The following is a 20,328-nucleotide window of genomic DNA, read 5'->3' as shown; positions in this document are numbered from 1 at the left end:
TATATATATATATATATATATATATATATATATATATATATATATATATACACACTCTTACCTTCTCTCTTAGTATCAATTCTGATTGTGATCTAATTAGTATAATTTGTAATCTATCTAATTTGTATAGCACTTAGCACAATGCCTGGCATATAGTAGGCACTATATAAATGCTAGGTATTATTATTATTCTAGAACACCCCAACTTCCCATCTATTGGGCACTGGACTTAGAGTCTGAAATACCTGGGTTTGAATCCTGCCCCAGATCTTTACTAACTGTATGATCATGGATAAATCATTTAACTCTCTCTGCCTCAATTCCTGGATCTGTGTGCTAGCATGGAACTTGGCTTCTAAATCCCTCTGAACCCTGATCTTTTGTTCTTGGTGGGTTTTTAATTTGTTTTTAATTTTTTCAAGACTGCCAACCCCCCCACCCCCCATCTAACTCAGCAGCCATTCACAGGTCTTATCCCAAAACTTATACCATCATGGAAACTCTGACCTGTTCAATTTCCAGCAAAGGCTGGTTTGCCCCTTTTAGGCAGCCTTTCAGTCCTGTACTCCCAGAAGATCATTACAGCCTAGGAATTCCACAAGCCTCAGTCTCCGGGATAGCAAGGACTCCCAAGTATGCATCGCCATGCCTAGTAATCCCATTTTCTCTTAGTTTAGCTCTTGCTTTGGGGTAAGGACTGGGGCTTTTTGCATTCTCCATTCAAAGGAGCAAGAGCCACAGGATTTCTTTTATCTCCAGATTGGGTAATTTAAGAATATGTGACTACTTCTGGACTGAAGTGAAGGTTGAGTGAAATGATATAGATTGAATATTGTATATAAAATAGTGTGTACCCACAGAAAAATGGGTAACTAGGTGGCACAGTGGATAGAGTGCCAAGTCGTCTTGGCACATCTTCCTGAGTTCAAACCTGGTCTCAGACACTTATTAGTTATGTGACCCTGGACAAGTTTTGGTTTCGTATGACTGTGCTCTTACGACAATACCCAGTATGTTTTAGAAGGATTGTCAAAGAGGTTTCAGCTTTCCCTGCTACTAAGTCACCCTCTTGGCTACACCACAGCAATGCCCAATATGGAAGTGTGTCTTGCATGATAACTAAAATAAAATAAAATCTGGAGAAAAATTTGGAACTAGAGGAAAAAAACAGCAAGTCAATATAATATCTTTGCCAAGAAAATCTGAAATAGCATTATAAAGGGTCAGATGTGACTGGAAAAAAAACCCTAAACAAAACAAATGGGGATAGCACCTACATCATGGAGTGTTGTCTAATTAAATCATTTATGTAATGCCTAATTATGTCTAACTAAATGTCCAATTAAATTATTTATGTAAAATATACCTGAAATAATATGCCTAAAAAAGTCTGCACAAACCTTAAAGTACTATATTGGTGATGGCAAACCTATGACACGTATGTCAGCACTGACACGTGTAGCCATTTTTGATGGCACGCAGCCGCATACAGAAAAGAATGGAGCCTCATGCTGAGGATGAAAGCTTTGTTGTAGTGTAGTGTGGACATTCTGTGTACTATAGATGACAATTCTACCTATATTAATTTACCTATTTTGGTTTATTAAATACAGTTATATATTACAATTCTATATTTTTATTATTTAAACTATAAATATTGCGAAATTATGTTTTTTTTTCTCAAAGTGATACACCAAATGAGTTAAGCTCTGTTTTTTGGCTAATTTTGACACACCAAGCTCAAAAGGTTGCCCATCACTGTACTATATAAATGCTAATATAAGGGAGGGGATGGAGAGAAATAACTATATACCATATGAAGCACTTTACAAACATTATCTTATTTATTTGATACTCACAAGCCTGCTATTATCCTCATTTTACAATGAGGAAATTGAGGTAAACAGGGATTAAATGACATGCCTAGTAAATGTTAATGGCTGGATTTGAATTCAGGTCTTCCTGACTCCAGGCTCAGCGCTCTATCCACTGTGCCATCTAGCTGCCTTTCTCATCATCTTCATATCAGCATCAAAGGACGGTAACTGAGAGAGCCAAGTGCTCAGAATGCTATCTCTGTTCAAGCTAACAGGTGACAATCCAAACTCACGTTTCTCCAGCTTAATTTTGCTGGACAGATGTAGGTAGGGACTTGAGGCTCCAGGTTCTGAGGCCCTTGTTAATCCCTTTGCACAAGCTTTTTCCTCTCCAGTCCCTCAACCAGGGTTCCTGCCCAGTCAAAGTAGGTACAATTTAATCACATTAAAATTCATAATTTGATTGGCTTGTGCCCCCATTCCCATAGGATCCTCTTTCCCAACTTCATGAGACCTGAGAGGATTACTCACATATGGATTAAAATACATTTACTAAGCAAAATCAAAATGTAAGAGGTTCAGAGTCAAAACCGTTTTGGCTCGAGTAAGCCATAATCATATTAAGTAAGCACAATACCTAGGCTATTGCACACTGAACTCTATAACTGTGCCCACCCAGCTTTCTTGAACTCTGCCTCTCATCAGCACAGGGACAAGTATAACATGGTTTTGCTCTGCCTTCTATTCTCTGAGGTTACATTCTGCGCCTCCCAAAAGCATCCTCCAGTATTCCGAGGGGGATAAGAAGTCTCTCTTCTCTGCCACTGACTCAAGCCCCCACCGGATTGTATTTCCCCCAGTTGAAGGGCTAGCACTCCAGGTCTATTTAATTAGTTAACATTGCCCTAGCTAATGCAAAGGGATATTTACCTTAAAGATATAACAGGAAGAAATGTAGAAACATTTAGGGATTAGGTTTACAGTTTATCTCAGTTTCTACATAGCATTAATTCCCCCAAGATGAGTTTGAAAGCCCCCTGGGGATGAGCATCCTGAATCCTTTGCTCCTCAGAGCTTCCTTGCTTGATTGGCTCTAGCAACATCCAATCCTGAGATCTGAACTCCTACATCCCAATGGTTTGAGACTCCATTCAGTCAAAGGCTCCACTCTTTACAGCTAGAAAAGGACAAAGGAAAGACCGAAGTCCCAGGACTATTTCTCAAAGTGATATGGTTTAAAAGTGGGGTGGTGGAAGGGGATGGAGTGGTCCTCAGTTCCTCTCTCTTTACCCCATGGTATGGACAAAGGAAGAGTACAGTTAGGTGGCACAGTGAAGAGAATGCCCAGCCGAAATTCAAGAAGATATCTCCTTGAATTCAAATTTGGCCTCAGGCACTTAAACTAGCAATTTGACCCTGGGCAAGTCACTTAACCCTGTTTGCTTCAATTACCTCAGTGGTAAAATGAGCTGGAGAAGGAAATGGCAAACCACTCCAGCATCTTTGCCCAGAAAACCCCAAATGGGTTTTGGTTTTATCTGAGTGTTCTTTTACAACAATGACCAATATGGAAGTATGTTTTGCATGATAATACATGTGTAATCCAGATCAAATTGCTCAAATCTTTGAGAGGGAGGAGGGACAGGAGAGAGAGACAATTGGGATCTTATAATTTGGAAAACGTATGTTGAAAATTGTTATTACATGTAATTGGAAAAATAAAATCTCTTTAAATAAAAAGCACAAAAAGAAAACTCTAAATGGGGTCACGAAGAGTCAAACACAACTGGAATGACTGAACAAACACACATGAGTGAAGGAATTCTTCATTTTCAGATAAGAATGTAGGAAAAAGCCCAGCCTTTGCTTAATCAAGCAGTTTTAAAGACACAGACAGTACAAACTATACAGTCAGTGGAGAAAGATTATTCTCAGCCCTGTGGTAGACCACTTCAGGATGGATGATTCCTCATGCAGGTGCTGGTTCTCTAGTCTCCTAGAAGCAGGTCTTCCTCCTTCCACACAATCTAGTGACACTATCCCAAATGAAACTCCCATTACACAAGCATATTCCCACAAGCCTTTATACCAGTGCTTGATCTCAGCTTACAAAGAGGTTGATAAAGAGGGGAGAGATGGTTTGTCTCACTGGTATTCTGTTCCCTCCATCTTTCTGTGTAACTAGTGACTAATAAATATCCATCCAGACCCCTATAGCAGCAGTTTTACTTCCTGGCCAAGTCTCAGACAAAACTTGGTAATCTAATCCTTCAGTAGGCAGATCCTCCCTGTTAGGTCCTATTTTGGAATTCTCTTTCAAGGGATTCCTTCAAACTCCTAAAAAAAAAAATAAAACAAAATAATAGAAAGTCACACCCAGATTAAGTACCCCTGCACTAAAATAAAGTATAGACTTTTCTGTTTGGCATTTAAAGTCCTTTAATCCTGAAGGAACTCACCAATGGGAGAAGGGAGACCAGTATGGTGGAGGAATGTTTCATAGCAAGAAGGCTCTAGGTGCTCAGGAAAGTTCCAGGGTTAGAAGGCAGTTGAATCCTGCTGGTGAAATTCAGAGAATCAGAAGGTCAGCACTTCACATTCTGACACAGACATGCCAGGACAGTGATGGTGAAACTTTCAGAGACCAAATGCCCAAACTGCAACCCTCATGCCACATGTTAGCCCCCTGCCTAACCCCAGACAGGGGAGGGAGGAAGTGCTCTCATTGGGCTGCTGGGCAGAGGGACAGGCAATGTGAGAAATGTCCTGAGGTGTGGTAGAAATGGGGAAAGGGAGCAGCTCCCTCCAGCATGCGTGCCATAGGGTCATCAACACAGCTCTAGGATTTCAATCATACCATACCACAAAATCACCAGCAACAAGAACATTCTAATGTTCTTTTATATACTAGAGAGCCATTGGCCCAACCAACTGAATTCCCACTTTTAAGTAGATTAAAAATCCTACTTTCTCTAGGAAGCCTCCCTCAATTTTTTTTATTCTAGTTTGTTCCCTTTGTTAGTTATTTCCTATTTATCTTCTCCAAATAGCTTGTTTTGTATATATTTGTGTTTGCATGTTGTCTTCTCCACTAGAATATAAATTCCTTGTAGGAAGAGTCTGTCTTTTGCTTCTTTTTTGTATCCCCAGGGCTTAGTACAGTGGTGCCTGGCACCTAGTAGATGCTTAATAAATGTTGATTGATTGGCAGTCATGGACAGCTGTGTGAATGCTGCCCCTTCTCCACATGGCTGTCTGCCTTTCTATGGTATTCTCAACCTTAAGGTGTTAGTTTTCTTGTATTCCCCCCAAACAATCCCAATTTAAACTCAAAGGCATAACTGCCTCTTCTGATGAGAACGTGAGTAAATGAATAAAATGTTCATATGAAAAGTTATTTAGGTACTTTTTATTTAGTTCTCCAAAGTTAATAGCTCACTTCGACTTTATAGACTTGATTTTAGCTAAAGCATTTATAAATCAAAAAAGATTAAATTGCCATACTTGGCAAAGTAGAATAGACAGTGGTACATAAAATCTTATACATTACATTGTTATTGTAATGGACATAATATAAATCTGTATAAGATCCAAGCAGTTTCGAAACTGGCTTTATGCCCAGAGGGGAACACAGTATATAGATCAATAAAAAGCCACTTCAGTCCTCATCCTACTTTGTAACCTAAGCAATGTACATCAGGTTCATTTGGCAGAGTTGTACAGATGAAGTCATTGGAATTTCATCTCCAAGTTTTGAAATGTATCCCATAGGAAAGGCTTTTCCAAGAGCTGTGAAATCAGTTAGTCTTTGAAGTTCTCTACCCAAGTGCATCTTGTGAGTTTTCCCAGGGCCCTTGCACTGCTAGCAGGATGTTAGTTATGGCAGATTTTTAGACTTCTATACCTATTTCCAGAACTGTGCCCCATTTTTCCTGTGTGCTTAATCCAAATACTCAGAAAATGCAAAACCCTGACAGCAATCCCTTGTCACATCCTCTAGAGAATCAGAGATTAAAATAATTATAACACTGGGGAGAAATTGATAAAATGAAGAACCGAGGATAGAATTAAGTTGAAAAGGGGCCAGGGGAGGGAATAGAATCTGCTTATTGTGACAAATCAGCAATGAGCACATCTTCATAGAAAGGAAGTATTTTAAATATACATATATATGTGTATATATAGACAAATATTTTAATGTTTTAATTTAAATTGTTAATGTTTTAATTAATGAAATATTTAATTGAACTAAACTTAATGTTTACATTAAATAATGATTTAATTTAATAGAGGTTAAATCACATGATATATATATATATATGCACTATACATTATTTCCAAGAAAAAGATGAGACAGGTAGTTAAAGTGAGTAGCAGCAGGTAGATTGATCAATCAACATTGCCCTCTGACCTGTCAATATACCCTAAAGCCCTCTGAATCTTGCCACCTGCCCTGCAGCTGATCCCTCAGTAATACTAGATCCTTCCACCTGCCCTGTAGTTGGACCCATTTCTTTATGTCGTCTCCTTTAAATAGAGAGTGAGCTCTTTGATAATAGTGTGTTTCACTTTTCTGTTCATATCTCCAACATTTATCATGGCACTTGATGCAATTAATAAGTGTTTCTCTTTTCATTCATTCACCAAACTTTGCTAAGTTTTCCTGTATTCCAAATAGGCATGTTGCACCATTATTGACAAAAATTCACAGTATTCACAAAATTAAGAACCACAGGAAAGTCTCTAAGGTGTTAGTTGGATCATTTATAGAGAATTTGTAGCAAAACAAGGTCAGGGATCACACTGAGGTGAAGTATGGATATCTGCATGGGCTAAGGAGTACTCATGCCTATTAAATTACAGGTCCATTGAAATATTAAAAAGTCACAACTATTGGGCAAAACCACTCTGAATTCCGTGATAAAGGAGGAAATAAGAGAACTTGGACATCTACTGAGAGTAGTAATAACTGATTTTTATAATTTGTCATCAACATACCAGTCTTTTCCTACAAGATCTACCACTCTTTCACTTCCTCTCAACTTCACAACATGAAGTCCAACAGTCCATTCAGAGAGAGCATGACCCACAAAAGGACAAAAAAATCAGCATCAAATTCACTTACATATAAAACTTGGTCTGAATTTAAAGCCTTACTTGCATTTGATCCCTCATCTCATTTTATACTGCTTCAAGTTTCTTTCACTTAATTGTCCATGATATAGAAATAACCTTCAGCACTTCCTGTTCTTTGAGCATTTAAATTTTTTTTACTATTTCCACTGCATGCTAAAATGTGCTTGTCAAGTTAGTAAAATGAGGCACTTGGAGAAAATAATATTTTTCTTCATTTGTTGATTTTGTTTTCTTATCCCTTACCATTCCCAATACTATGAAACCAGAAATTCCAGAATCCTGAAGTGTAAAAGGATTTTTAGGGGGAGCTGCAAAAAGAATAGAGAAAAGTCAAAAGTTTACTCTTTGCCATGATGCCCAACAATATATCTAGGATCAAAAGCAAAAGGGTTTTGAGGTTTTTTGTGTTATTGTTGGTTTTTTTTTCTTTCATTTGATTCAACAGGCATTTATTAAAGGCTGCTTCTTGCCAAGTACTATGATGGGAGGACAAGGGAGCATGCAAAGACAAAGCGAAAAACAGACCCTTGCCTCTGAACACTTAACATTCTACTGAATACTTTCTATTTATATAGATTCAAGCTTTAGAATGCATTGATTCTAGAAATGACTGAGGCAATCTGATGAGATTATTTGGTGACCTTTAGGCAGGTTCATACCTAAGTTAAAGTAACACTTTTGTCTTTTATGTCAGTGTATTTTTGGTTTTATTTTGGGGTTTGGGTTATGTCATGTGACTTTGCTCTTACGACAATGACCAATATGTAAGTGTATTTTGTGTGACAACAAGAAATGAAAATAAAATGAGATTTTTGTCTCTATTTCAAGGAGTAAACTAACAAGAAGGAATTTTCTGAATTTGATACTCTTCTAAACTTAGTCCCATGAAAATTCCCATGTGGATGATGTATAAGATTGGGCCCAGGAGTGTTGTTCTAAAGTTCTCTGTTTTTAACTGCTTTCTTCCATTAAAAAAAAAAGCTACAATTAGTTAAATCCAGAATCTACCAGTAGATGTTGAAGCCTTGCCTGGTAGATCTCAAAACCAATATACAGCCCACCTTTTTATTTTATCCCTCTTTTTGTCATGGCCTTTCTCCATCATATCTCACTCTACATTATTTGCCAGGATTTCAATTGAAAGGGAAATGCAAATAGCAGAGGTTAGGAATCCGAGTCTACATATTAGTGAAAAGATCTGGATAATTCAATCCAAAATACCATATTTGCTTTTATAAATGATTGACCCTGAAGTGGTCTTTCGACTTGTATTATCTGGATAATTTCCTCAATTCTTCACAGAATACAGGCTAGGAAGTTGGAGGCAAAAGAGCAAAGTAGCAATAGAAAATGAATCAAAAGATAAAAACAACAAAGTTCTTTCATTTATGTTCAGAAATAAGATTTTTTCACTGTGCATACTTTGAAATAATTTTTCTTCAGTTTATATGGGACTAAATGGTAGTTCTTAATTCCCTTACAGGTAAAATGCAAATAATAAAAACATTCACTTCCCCAGGACTGTTGTGAGGTTTGAATAAGATAATATATGTAAGGTGCTTTGTAAAATTTAAAGTGCTTAATAAATATTGGCTATTATTAGTATCATTATTCTTATTTAATATTTTTCTTCAAAATAAACACTTCATTTGTTGTTTTATTTTATTTATGTCTTTATCATTCCCAATGCTTTGAAAGCAGAGGAATTAGGCTGGGATTATTCTAAACTAAAACTCTTAAACTATTTTTATTAGTTAACTATTAAGTTTTTTGCTATTAAAACTATTAAAAATTTTGAAAAATTCTTACATATTTATAAAGATAATATTTTTGGTTTTTTTCAATCCTGGCTGACTGAAATTCTGGTACTAAAAACATTATCTATGCCCCCTAGTGGAAATTATTATTACATAAATAAATAGTCCTGTCTGGAAAATGTAGCACTTTATGGATCATATATTAAAATTAGCATTGGTCATCCATTAATTTGGCTTTCAAAATATAACAGCATACATTTTGAAATATCTACAAAAGAACTTTAGCACTAAATAACTTAAAATGAAGAGTACAACTTGAAATCTCAAAGTATCAAAAATCTTTTAATCCCAGTTCAATAATCGATCAATCATCAAGCAGTTAAGAACCTACCTGGGTCTGTGTTATGCACTGGAAATTCAAAGCCAAAAGTTAAATTGTCCCTACCCCCAAAGAACTTCCATTCTGTTGATGGATACAACATTTTCATAGATGAGTAAACGTAGGATATATAGTCAATCAAGTAGCATTTGTGAAGTGCCTACGACATGCCAGACATAGTGCTAAGCATTGGGGATATGAAGATGGGCAAAAAACAGTCCCTGCTGTCAAGAAGCTCATAGTTTAATGTAGATTATAGTAGGAGCTCATTTTATGTGAATGTAACATATTCAAATTTCGATATATGATTAAAATTTTTAAAAGGCAGAAAACTATGTAAAATAACATTTAATTATGCACTAAATCCTTGCCATTATCTGTACCATTTCCCCAAGCACTCAAAGTCTCATAGCAGTTCATCCAATCACACTCATTCTTGCACTGAGAAGCTTTAATATGAGCCATCCCATTGTTTTGTGCCAGATATTGGAACTTGGTATGTACTGGTCACATAAAATGAGATCCTACTGCATGTACAAAATAAATATCAAGTGATTTTGAGAGGGAGGATCTCTAACAACTTAAAGAATTAAAAAATGTCCCTTGAAGAAGATGGCACTAGAGTCTTGAAGGGGGGATCCATGAGTTCCAAGAGGCAGGAAAACTTTCCAAATATGGTCAGGTAGTCTAAGCAAAGGGACAGAGGTGGGAGATGGAATGTCATATACAGGAAATAACCAGTAGGGCAGCTAGAATATAGAAAGCATGAGTTAAGAGTATTGTGTAATCAACCTGAAGACATAGGTTCAAACAAAATTTTAAGGGACTTTAATGCCAAACAGAAGAATCTATATTTTAATCTTAGAGCAAGGGTCCTTAAACTGAGGTCTGTGGCCTTGTTTTATTTTTGTTTTAATATTTTGATAACTTTATTTCAGTGTAGTTGGTTTTCTTTGTTTTGTTGAGAATTTTACTTTATGCATTTAACAATATTGGGGACAGCTAGATGGCTTGGGGGAGAGAGTGCAAGGCCTTAAGTCAAGAAGATCTAAATTCAAATCTGGCCTCAGACACTTCCTAGCTGTGTGATCCTGGGCAAGTCACTTAACCCCCATTGCCTAACCCTTCCTGCTCTTCTGCCTTGGAACCAATATCTAGTATTGATTCTAAGATGGAAGGTAAGGGTTTAAAAAAAAGAAGAAGAAAATGGCGAATCATTCCAGTTTTTTTGCCAAGAAAACTCCAAATGAGGTCACAGAGAGTTGGACACATTTGAAAATTATTCAACAACAACAACAACAAAACACTATTCTAAGAAGGAGTCCAGAGATTTTACCAGATTGCAATAGAATTCCATGACAAAAAAAATTTCCCATAGAAAATTAGTGAAAGTTAGGTGCCCTTCAGAAGAGAGACATCAATCTTTCTTTATGAAGAGTAGAGAAATCCCTCTCCCCAAGCATATATATATATNATCTTTTAATCCCAGTTCAATAATCGATCAATCATCAAGCAGTTAAGAACCTACCTGGGTCTGTGTTATGCACTGGAAATTCAAAGCCAAAAGTTAAATTGTCCCTACCCCCAAAGAACTTCCATTCTGTTGATGGATACAACATTTTCATAGATGAGTAAACGTAGGATATATAGTCAATCAAGTAGCATTTGTGAAGTGCCTACGACATGCCAGACATAGTGCTAAGCATTGGGGATATGAAGATGGGCAAAAAACAGTCCCTGCTGTCAAGAAGCTCATAGTTTAATGTAGATTATAGTAGGAGCTCATTTTATGTGAATGTAACATATTCAAATTTCGATATATGATTAAAATTTTTAAAAGGCAGAAAACTATGTAAAATAACATTTAATTATGCACTAAATCCTTGCCATTATCTGTACCATTTCCCCAAGCACTCAAAGTCTCATAGCAGTTCATCCAATCACACTCATTCTTGCACTGAGAAGCTTTAATATGAGCCATCCCATTGTTTTGTGCCAGATATTGGAACTTGGTATGTACTGGTCACATAAAATGAGATCCTACTGCATGTACAAAATAAATATCAAGTGATTTTGAGAGGGAGGATCTCTAACAACTTAAAGAATTAAAAAATGTCCCTTGAAGAAGATGGCACTAGAGTCTTGAAGGGGGGATCCATGAGTTCCAAGAGGCAGGAAAACTTTCCAAATATGGTCAGGTAGTCTAAGCAAAGGGACAGAGGTGGGAGATGGAATGTCATATACAGGAAATAACCAGTAGGGCAGCTAGAATATAGAAAGCATGAGTTAAGAGTATTGTGTAATCAACCTGAAGACATAGGTTCAAACAAAATTTTAAGGGACTTTAATGCCAAACAGAAGAATCTATATTTTAATCTTAGAGCAAGGGTCCTTAAACTGAGGTCTGTGGCCTTGTTTTATTTTTGTTTTAATATTTTGATAACTTTATTTCAGTGTAGTTGGTTTTCTTTGTTTTGTTGAGAATTTTACTTTATGCATTTAACAATATTGGGGACAGCTAGATGGCTTGGGGGAGAGAGTGCAAGGCCTTAAGTCAAGAAGATCTAAATTCAAATCTGGCCTCAGACACTTCCTAGCTGTGTGATCCTGGGCAAGTCACTTAACCCCCATTGCCTAACCCTTCCTGCTCTTCTGCCTTGGAACCAATATCTAGTATTGATTCTAAGATGGAAGGTAAGGGTTTAAAAAAAAGAAGAAGAAAATGGCGAATCATTCCAGTTTTTTTGCCAAGAAAACTCCAAATGAGGTCACAGAGAGTTGGACACATTTGAAAATTATTCAACAACAACAACAACAAAACACTATTCTAAGAAGGAGTCCAGAGATTTTACCAGATTGCAATAGAATTCCATGACAAAAAAAATTTCCCATAGAAAATTAGTGAAAGTTAGGTGCCCTTCAGAAGAGAGACATCAATCTTTCTTTATGAAGAGTAGAGAAATCCCTCTCCCCAAGCATATATATATATATATATATATGTATATATATATAAATACATATATATATATATCTTTAATTATCCTAATTAGCACTCTTTTCTATTATGATCCACCCCCCCCACACACTCTTTCCCCCCTTTCCCTCTTTTTTCTTATTATGGATTCCAAATAGCTCTGACAGTCAGCATTCAAAAGGTTAAAGGGGTTAGAAGCCAGGTGGTGATGGAAAATTATAATTCCAAAAGTTCCCATGGGAAAAGTTCTGAACCTAAAGTTACAATCTTAACTCTCTATCTCAAATGTTTCAGTCTGAAAGACCTTGGCCATTTCTAAACTCTGACTTATCTTCAGACTTGTGGAATGCTCCCATGAGTTCAAGAACACTGGGAAACTTAAGCAGAGTAGGACAAGATAAAGAAAAATATAACATACACAGACATTGTATCAGACCCAGGCGGTGGATGACTTAAAGAGAAGGATTGTATTATTTTCCTCTAAATTCTGAGTTCATTTGTATACCCTTAGACGTTGTTTTGGGTCGACCACTCAGAGCAGTGCCCTCGCCTTCTCCCTCTCTCTAATAAAGGCCACAGTTCTTTGCTAGCATCTTATCTAAGTCTCCTGTCTGTTCATTAGAGTGACTTTGGGGTGCAGACTCTGAGATTCTACTACACTAAATTAGATCTGTCTTTTAAGAAAATCAATTTGGTAGCCATGTGGAGGATGGATTGGAGAGGGAAGAAATTTGAGGTAAGGAGGCCAAATGGGAGACTATTGCAATAGTCCAGGTAAAAGATTATTAAGAAGCTGAACTAGTGCCGTGATGGTATGAAGAAAAAGATGGAGATAGGAGGCAAAAGATGGAGAAACCAAATCCACAAAACTTGGTAACTCATCAGGCATGGATGAGCAAGTAAGAGTGAAGAGTGTCTCAAAGGTTCTAAATTTACGTGATTGAAACAATGGTGGAACTCAATAGAAATAAGAATTTAGGAGAAAAGGTGCTTTTAGAGACAGAGATAACAAGATCTACTTCATACATTTTGAGGGGAAGATGCTGACAGGATAACCAGGTGGAGAGATATCAAGCAGGGAGATGCAGATGTAGAACTGGGACTTGGAAGAGAAACAAAGATGGTATATACTTTGTAATCATCTGTCTGGAGATGATCATTGAATCCATGGGAATGGATGAGATTACCAATAGTGAGAATATAGAAAAGAAGAGAGCATAAGCATTTATTAAGGCACAGTTTTTTCAGAATTCAGATATACTTTCCCCTTATTTTATTGCTATGTTTTGAGACTTTTGTAATGGTGTAATGTTTGCATGTGATCCAGATGAGTGGAAGTATATGGTTCAGCCCTGAGATCAGTGGGTTACAGAGGAAAGAGCCGTGGATTCTGCAATCAAGGATCTGGGTTTGCGTCCTGGTTCTTCTGCTTAATGCCTGTCTGAGTCTCCTCATCTGTAAAATGAAGCAGACGAAGTAGATCTCTCCAGTCCCTCCCACTTCTAAATCATATAGCCCTCAAACATTTTATTTTCCAATTTCTATCCAGTCCCAATGTATCTAATTACACCATGGGGGAATTAGATGTTTCACCCAGCTAGAAAACCAAGTACTTTTTATTGTTCATTTTATCTTCTATTTTACAGGTTCTGAAATTGTCAATTGTGTCATTTTTATCTATAGGGTCACTGTAACTGCAATGTGCAATATGGATTTCAGTCGCTTTCCCCTGGACACACAAACATGTTCACTTGAAATTGAAAGTTGTGAGTATAATTAGGTTCAGAAATTAAAAACATATCTCTTAAAACCAATCCATTTGATTTGATGCAAGGAACTTTAAAAAGAAAAAACAAAAACAAAAACAACTTTTACCTTCTGTCTTAGATTTGAGAGTGTGTATTGGTTCCAAAGAAGTATGGTCAGAGTTAGGCAATGGGGGTTAAGTAACATGCCCAGGGTCACACAGCTAGGTAGTGTCTGAGGCCAGATTTGAGTGTAGAGCCTCCGATCTCCAAGCCTGGCTCTTTATCCACTGAGTCACCTAACTACCCCAGTGTGACAAACAATTAACAACTACTATGTGCCATACACTGCGATAGATGTTGTAAGTCCAATCCTCCAACCCCTTTCAACTCTTCTTACTCAGAATTAGAGGTACTATTCACTCTTTTGCCACAGAGACAGCTGGTGGCATAGAGTCAGGAAGTTTAGACTTAAAATCAGTCCTCAGACACTAGCTGTGGGACCCTGGGCAAGTCACTTCACTTTGTTTTGACAGTACTTTGTGTGCCTCAGTTTTTTCAGCTATAAAATGGGGATAATAGCAGCACCTACCTTGCAAGATTGTTGTGAGGGTCAAATGAAGGCATCTTTTTAAAAAATATATATTTTTATTTTTATTTTGAATATGTTCCCATAGTTACATATTTCATATTCTTTCCCTCTCCCCCAAACTCCCCTAACCACCCTTAGCTGACTTACAATTCCACTGGGTTTTACATGTATCATTGATCAAGGCCTAATTCCATATTATTGGTAGTTGGACTAGAGTTATCATTTAGTGTCTACATCCCCAATAATATCCCCATCAGCCCATGTGTTCAAGCAGTTGTTTTTCTTCTGTGTTTCTCATTCCACAGTTCTTCCTCTGAATGTGGCCAATTTTCTTTCTCATAAGTCCCTCAGCCTTGCTCTGGATTCTTGCATTGCTGCTAGTAGAGAAGTCTGTTATGTTCGATTGTACCACAGAGTATAATGTTCTCTGTGTATAGAGACTTAGTGTATAAGTCTCTGTGTATAATGTTCTCCTGGATCTGCTCCTTTCACACTGCATCAATTCCTGGAGGTCATTCCAGTTCACATGGAATTCCTCCAGTTCTTTATTTCTTTGAGCACAATAGATACCACACTTTGTTCAGCCATTCCCCAATTGAAGGACATTCTAAATAAGAGCATCTTTGTAAAAAGCACTTAGCACAGCACATAGTAGAGGCTATATAAATGCTTATTCCCTTCCTTCTTTTGAATTACAGTTAGCTATATGTCTTATCTTCCTCCCACCCTCATTTGATCATAAAACTCCTTGAAGCTGGGGCCATGTCCCTCTTTTTTCTTTTATTCTTTATATCTCTCCCAATGCCTAAGCACAGAAATCTGCACTTGATATGTGCTTTATAAACATTTGTGGCATTAGACTTCTGTTAGATGTAATAGAAGTTTTTGAGTAGGGCTAGCCTATTTGACCATGGCCAAAAAAAAAGTCGAGTTGAGGATAATTTTAAAAATCAGGAGAAATTTGGGGAATAAAATCCAACATTCCTGTATTTTCTACCCTTAAGAAGAGAGGTTTCCAAAATAGGAGCCTTGCTGTTGTCACTCCATGGGGGTTGGGGAATAAGGTATGACCTTCAGGGGTGTGATGGGTAGTTAGACAGGTCATATCTCACTTTTGCTATAAAGACTTATTCTCCAACACTCCTATCACTTAGATAGTAGGATAAAGCTCTGGGAAGTTGGTACTGTCACCCTACTCTAGTAGGGTAATGTCGTGTAAAGTAAATACTATTATCTCCATTTTACACATGAAGGAACTGAAGCTGAGAGAGGTGAGATCTTTTGCTTAAGGTCACCCAGCTAAGTATGAGGGAGGATTCAAACTCAGGTCTTCCTGAGATCTGTTGGAGAAAGGGAAAGTTCAGATGTCTTTCTTTCCTCCAAGCTCTCTTATTTTTTAGTCTTCCTTACCTCTCTCATTCAATTCTTTATCTATTCTTCCTCAAGATATGCTATTAATGATTTCCTTCTGTCTTTTTAGATGCTTACACAGAAGATGACCTTATGCTGTATTGGAAAAAAGGGAATGATTCCTTGAAGACAGATGAGAGGATCTCCCTGTCCCAGTTCCTGATACAAGAATTCCATACCACCACTAAGCTTGCCTTTTATAGTAGCACAGGCAAGCCTATTAGAGGGAGGGCTGAGGATGTGGGATGGATTTTGCTTTGCTTTTTATTTTACTTAAAGTTTTTGATTCACAGAGCTAGCTGACCTTTCTATGACACCTAAATTCCAAGGGGTGTCTCATGGTTCTCAAAGAGGCAGCAACATATAATGGAAGAGTACTTACTACCCAAGATCCAGGAAATCGACATCCAATTTCTGCCTCTGCTGTCAACTGTGCAACCTTGGACAAATTATTTGACTTCTCTTGCCCTCAATTTTTACTCATGTAAAATTAAGGGGCTGTATGCAATGCCCTTAAGGTCTCCTTCTAATGCTAAAAGGCTATGAGTCCAAGTTGTCAGAAGCTATAGGATTTTGAAGCCAAAGATGAGAATCTTAAAAAGATGAGTAATTAACTAAGGTGACTTGGACATTATCTTTGCCTACTAGGTAGACTGTCATAATCTTTATCAAGATACAGCCTCAGTGTGGCCTCTGATACCGTATATATTCTACTAACTTAGGATGGCAGGAATTCATCTCCAGCTCATTTTACAGATGAGGAAACTGACACAAACAGGGTTAAATGACTTGCTTAGAGTCACATGGCTAGGAAATGTTGAGGCCATATTAGAACTCAGGTCTTTCTGACTCTAGGCACAGCTCTCTATCCACTGAGGAAGATGTCTTCTTGACTCTTGGCAGGACATTCAATCCACTGAATCTACCTACCTGTCCACAAAAAAATACTAGCCAACATTCATAGAGCCTACTACCACAGAGATTAATGCTGGTGGGTCACTTGAGCTGGGGGGGGGGGTTCTGAACTGCAGTATGAATAAAATGGAATTATGTACTAATACAGTGAGCTTCCAGGAGCAAAGAGACTTTCAAGCCATCTAAGGAGGGGGAAATTGGGTAGAGTAAGAAGTGCAACAAATCAAAGTTTCTGTGTTGATTGGTAGTGAAATCAGGCCTATTCGTGGTACTTAAAATCTGAAAAAGGGAAACCCAGTCTGGTAAAAAATAGAGGAGGAAGAAGGTAGCAAGGAGCAATGTATGGTGGTCTGTGAGCAGATGACGAAATGACTGGGTCCAATGAGTTCAAGTTGAACCAACCTCCTGAAGATGGCATCTCCTCGGTGAAATTCTGCCCCAGTACATCTCAGTTCCTGCTGGCCACATCCTGGGACACCTCCATCCAGGTCTACAATGTCTCTGCCAATGCCGTGTGCCTCAAATACCAACACACTGACACCATCCTCAACTACGCTTTCTATGATCCAACATCTGCTTAGAGTGGATCATCAGGTGAAAATGCATTATTAGAATACTGACTAAGAAAACCTCATTGGAACCCATGATGCACCTCTAAGATGTGTTGAATATTGTCCAGAAGTGAATGTTATAGTTACTGGAAGTTGGGATCAAGCAGTTAAATCGTGGGATCCCAGAACTCCTTGTAATGCAGGAACCTTTTCTCAGCCAAAAAAGGTTCACATGCTCTCTGTGTCTAGAGACAGATTAAATATGGGGACAGTGGGTCAGAGAGTGTTAGTATGGGACTTGAGAAATATGGGCTATGAGCAGTAGAGAAGAGAGTCTAATCTGAAATACCAGTCTTGGTGCATAAAGGCATTTCCAAACAAACAGGGGTAGGTGTTGAGCTTTATTGAAGGCCAAGTGGCAGTTGAATATTAGGACCCAAGTCCTGAGGTACAGAAGAAGAAATACACGTTCAAAAGTCACAGACTGAAGGAAAATAATATAGAGCAGATTTATCCTGTCAATGCCGTTTCCTTTCACAACATTCACAATACATTTGCTACAGGTGGCTCTGACGGATTTGTTAATATTTAGGATCCATTCAACAAGAAATGATTGTGTCGATTCCATCAGTATCTCAGCAGCATAGCATCACTTGCCTTCAGTAATGATAGGACCACATTTGCAATTGCATCATCATATATGGATGAATGGATTCCACTGACATCCTGAAGATGGTATCGTTTTTTGTCAAGTGACAGATGCAGAAACAAAGCCCAAGGAAAATGGGTATGAAAAAGATTTGGAGTGATTTGCCCAAGGCCTCAGAAGGAAGAAAAGAAGTCACATATGGCCACAAGGACAATAATTAAGGTTTAGCTTCATGTTCCCTACTTCTCCTGTTTACCTAACTTGAAACTTTCTGACAATATATGTCTGTTGAACACTGCTTATAGTACTATAAAAACTGATATTTAGCTAAAAAAATAGAGCTTTAAGGTTTTTAAAGTGATGTGCATATATATAGGTTTACATACACATATACATATCTATAAAATATATAATTGCTAGTTATCCTCACAACTCTGTGAGGTGAGTTATAATTCTTTTATTCCCATTTTTCAGATGAGGAAACTGAGGCAGACAGAGGTTAAGCCCAGCTAGTAAGGAGCTAAAGTAGGATTTAAACTTGCCTGCCCAGTCAGAGACTCCTTTGCCTTGCAGAATAATATTCACTCTATCAATTTCCCCAGTGTTTCTCATCACTCCTATGTTTTTATTCTTAATTTTATGGACACAAGATGAATTTACACACATATATCATGGATGGATCTACAAATGTCTACTTTGCAAGTAAATGCAGCTCAACAACTTAACTAAAAATATCTTTTTTCTCATAAAATAAGATGGATCTTATGGGGTTAAGTGGCCAAAAAAAGATACACTTTATCTCAAATGTTATTCTGGGGATTCATCTGTGTGGTGTGGTTAATTATAAAACTTTTGTGGGGCAACTGGGTGGCTCAGTGGATTGAGAGCCAGGTCTAGAGACGGGAGGTCCTGTATTCAAATCTGTGACCCTGGGCAAATCATTTAACCCCTATTGCCTAGCACTTCCCACTCTTCTGCCTTGGAACTAATACACAGTATTGATTCAAAGACAGAAAGTAAGGATTTAATATATATGTATATATAAACTTCTTTCTCTGAGTCTTCTTCACTCCTACTTCCAAAGGTATAACAAAGTTTCAGTGATGTTCATATGGGTACTTGCAGGGAAAAGTGTTTGAGATATTGTGTTGCTCTCTTTTCCCCACCCCCTCTGTCATGTAGGATGGTACAACCGCTTATACATTAACTTCACTTTACGTCGCCACATCTTCTTTTTCTTGCTCCAAACCTATTTCCCTGCTACTTTGATGGTCATGCTGTCTTGGGTGTCCTTCTGGATTGATCGTAGAGCTGTGCCTGCCAGAGTTCCTTTAGGTAAGGATATCTTAACTACAAGCCATGTATTAAACAATATAAAGAATTGTTTTAAAGTCTACTTAGCCCTTAGAAAGTCTCCCCTTTTTATCATTTCATACTGCAAGGTTGGAAAGACTCTTAAATTTATAGGTAAAATTCCATTACGGTGACTGCCATTTCCAAGAAAGTTTCTATGCAGCAAAGCTGTTTTTATGACCATATATGAACCATGTAAACAGTGCTTCATTCATCTTGTACAGAAGAATAATTGAATCTCAGAATTTAAAAGAATTCCAGTGGTCATCTTGTCTATCCCAGACAAGTGGTTTGGCAAGTGGTCCTCCAAAATCTGCTTGAAGAGTTTAAGGGTTGAGGAAGGTGGGATGGATACACATCCTAAGATCGTACCTTCTGCTTTTGGTCAATTCTAATTAGAAAGTTTTTCATGATATCAAGTCTTGATTTGTCTATTTGTAACCTTCACCCATTGCTCTTGGTTCTCTAATCCCTTTCACATGACAGCCTTTGAGATGTTTAAGGGCAAACAGCTTATACAATAAGATGAAATTGAATGAAAAAATTAATATAAAAAGTTAAGGTTTCAAAATCAACTCCAAAAATTCAAGGTAAGGAAGCATTACTAGATAACGGGTTTATTTGTTTGTTTTCCTGAAAAAAGGGTTTAAGGTTTAGAAGATTACGGGATCAATATGTGTTAATAGTAATAGTAAGATGTGAAAGCCAAAAAAAAACCCACAAAAAACAAAAACCCTCAAGAGGTATAGATAGTGACCAAAAAGAAGGTGAAAAATCCATAACATTGCAGTCAAATCACATAAGTACTGTTTATTTGCTCTGTTATGAAGAACATTTTGTGAAGGTCACTGAATAGCTGAAGAGTGTCCAGCAAAGGGGAACCAGGAAGGTGAAGGGCAGAAATATACTCTCCATGACAGATGGATTTTAAATGTAAAATAAAACATATACGTATATATCAGGGGTTGGCAACATATGGCTCTTTCTGCAGGAGTCAAAAAGTCAAATTTTTTTCAGGCGCTGTTACAGGAGTGCACACTGTGAGCACTG

General features: G+C 37.5%; 1 protein-coding gene and 1 pseudogene across 1 annotated transcript in view; both read left to right on the top strand.

Moving 5' to 3' along the window:
- LOC123241438 (gamma-aminobutyric acid receptor subunit rho-1-like) overlaps positions 1-20,328 on the top strand; it is a 29,392-nt gene that overhangs the window by 4,960 nt on the left and 4,104 nt on the right. The window contains exons 3-5 of the mRNA XM_044669083.1: positions 13,747-13,829; positions 15,881-16,021; positions 19,108-19,260. Coding sequence (XP_044525018.1) covers positions 13,747-13,829; positions 15,881-16,021; positions 19,108-19,260 — 377 coding nt within the window. The remainder of the gene's footprint in view (positions 1-13,746; positions 13,830-15,880; positions 16,022-19,107; positions 19,261-20,328) is intronic.
- On the top strand, positions 17,094-18,085 carry LOC123239129 (annotated as a pseudogene).

This window comes from Gracilinanus agilis, chromosome 3 (genome assembly GCF_016433145.1).
Source record: "Gracilinanus agilis isolate LMUSP501 chromosome 3, AgileGrace, whole genome shotgun sequence".
NCBI lineage: Eukaryota > Metazoa > Chordata > Mammalia > Didelphimorphia > Didelphidae > Gracilinanus > Gracilinanus agilis.
The sequence above is the reverse complement of the archived record's forward strand: the minus strand, read 5'-3'. Positions and strand labels throughout refer to the sequence as shown.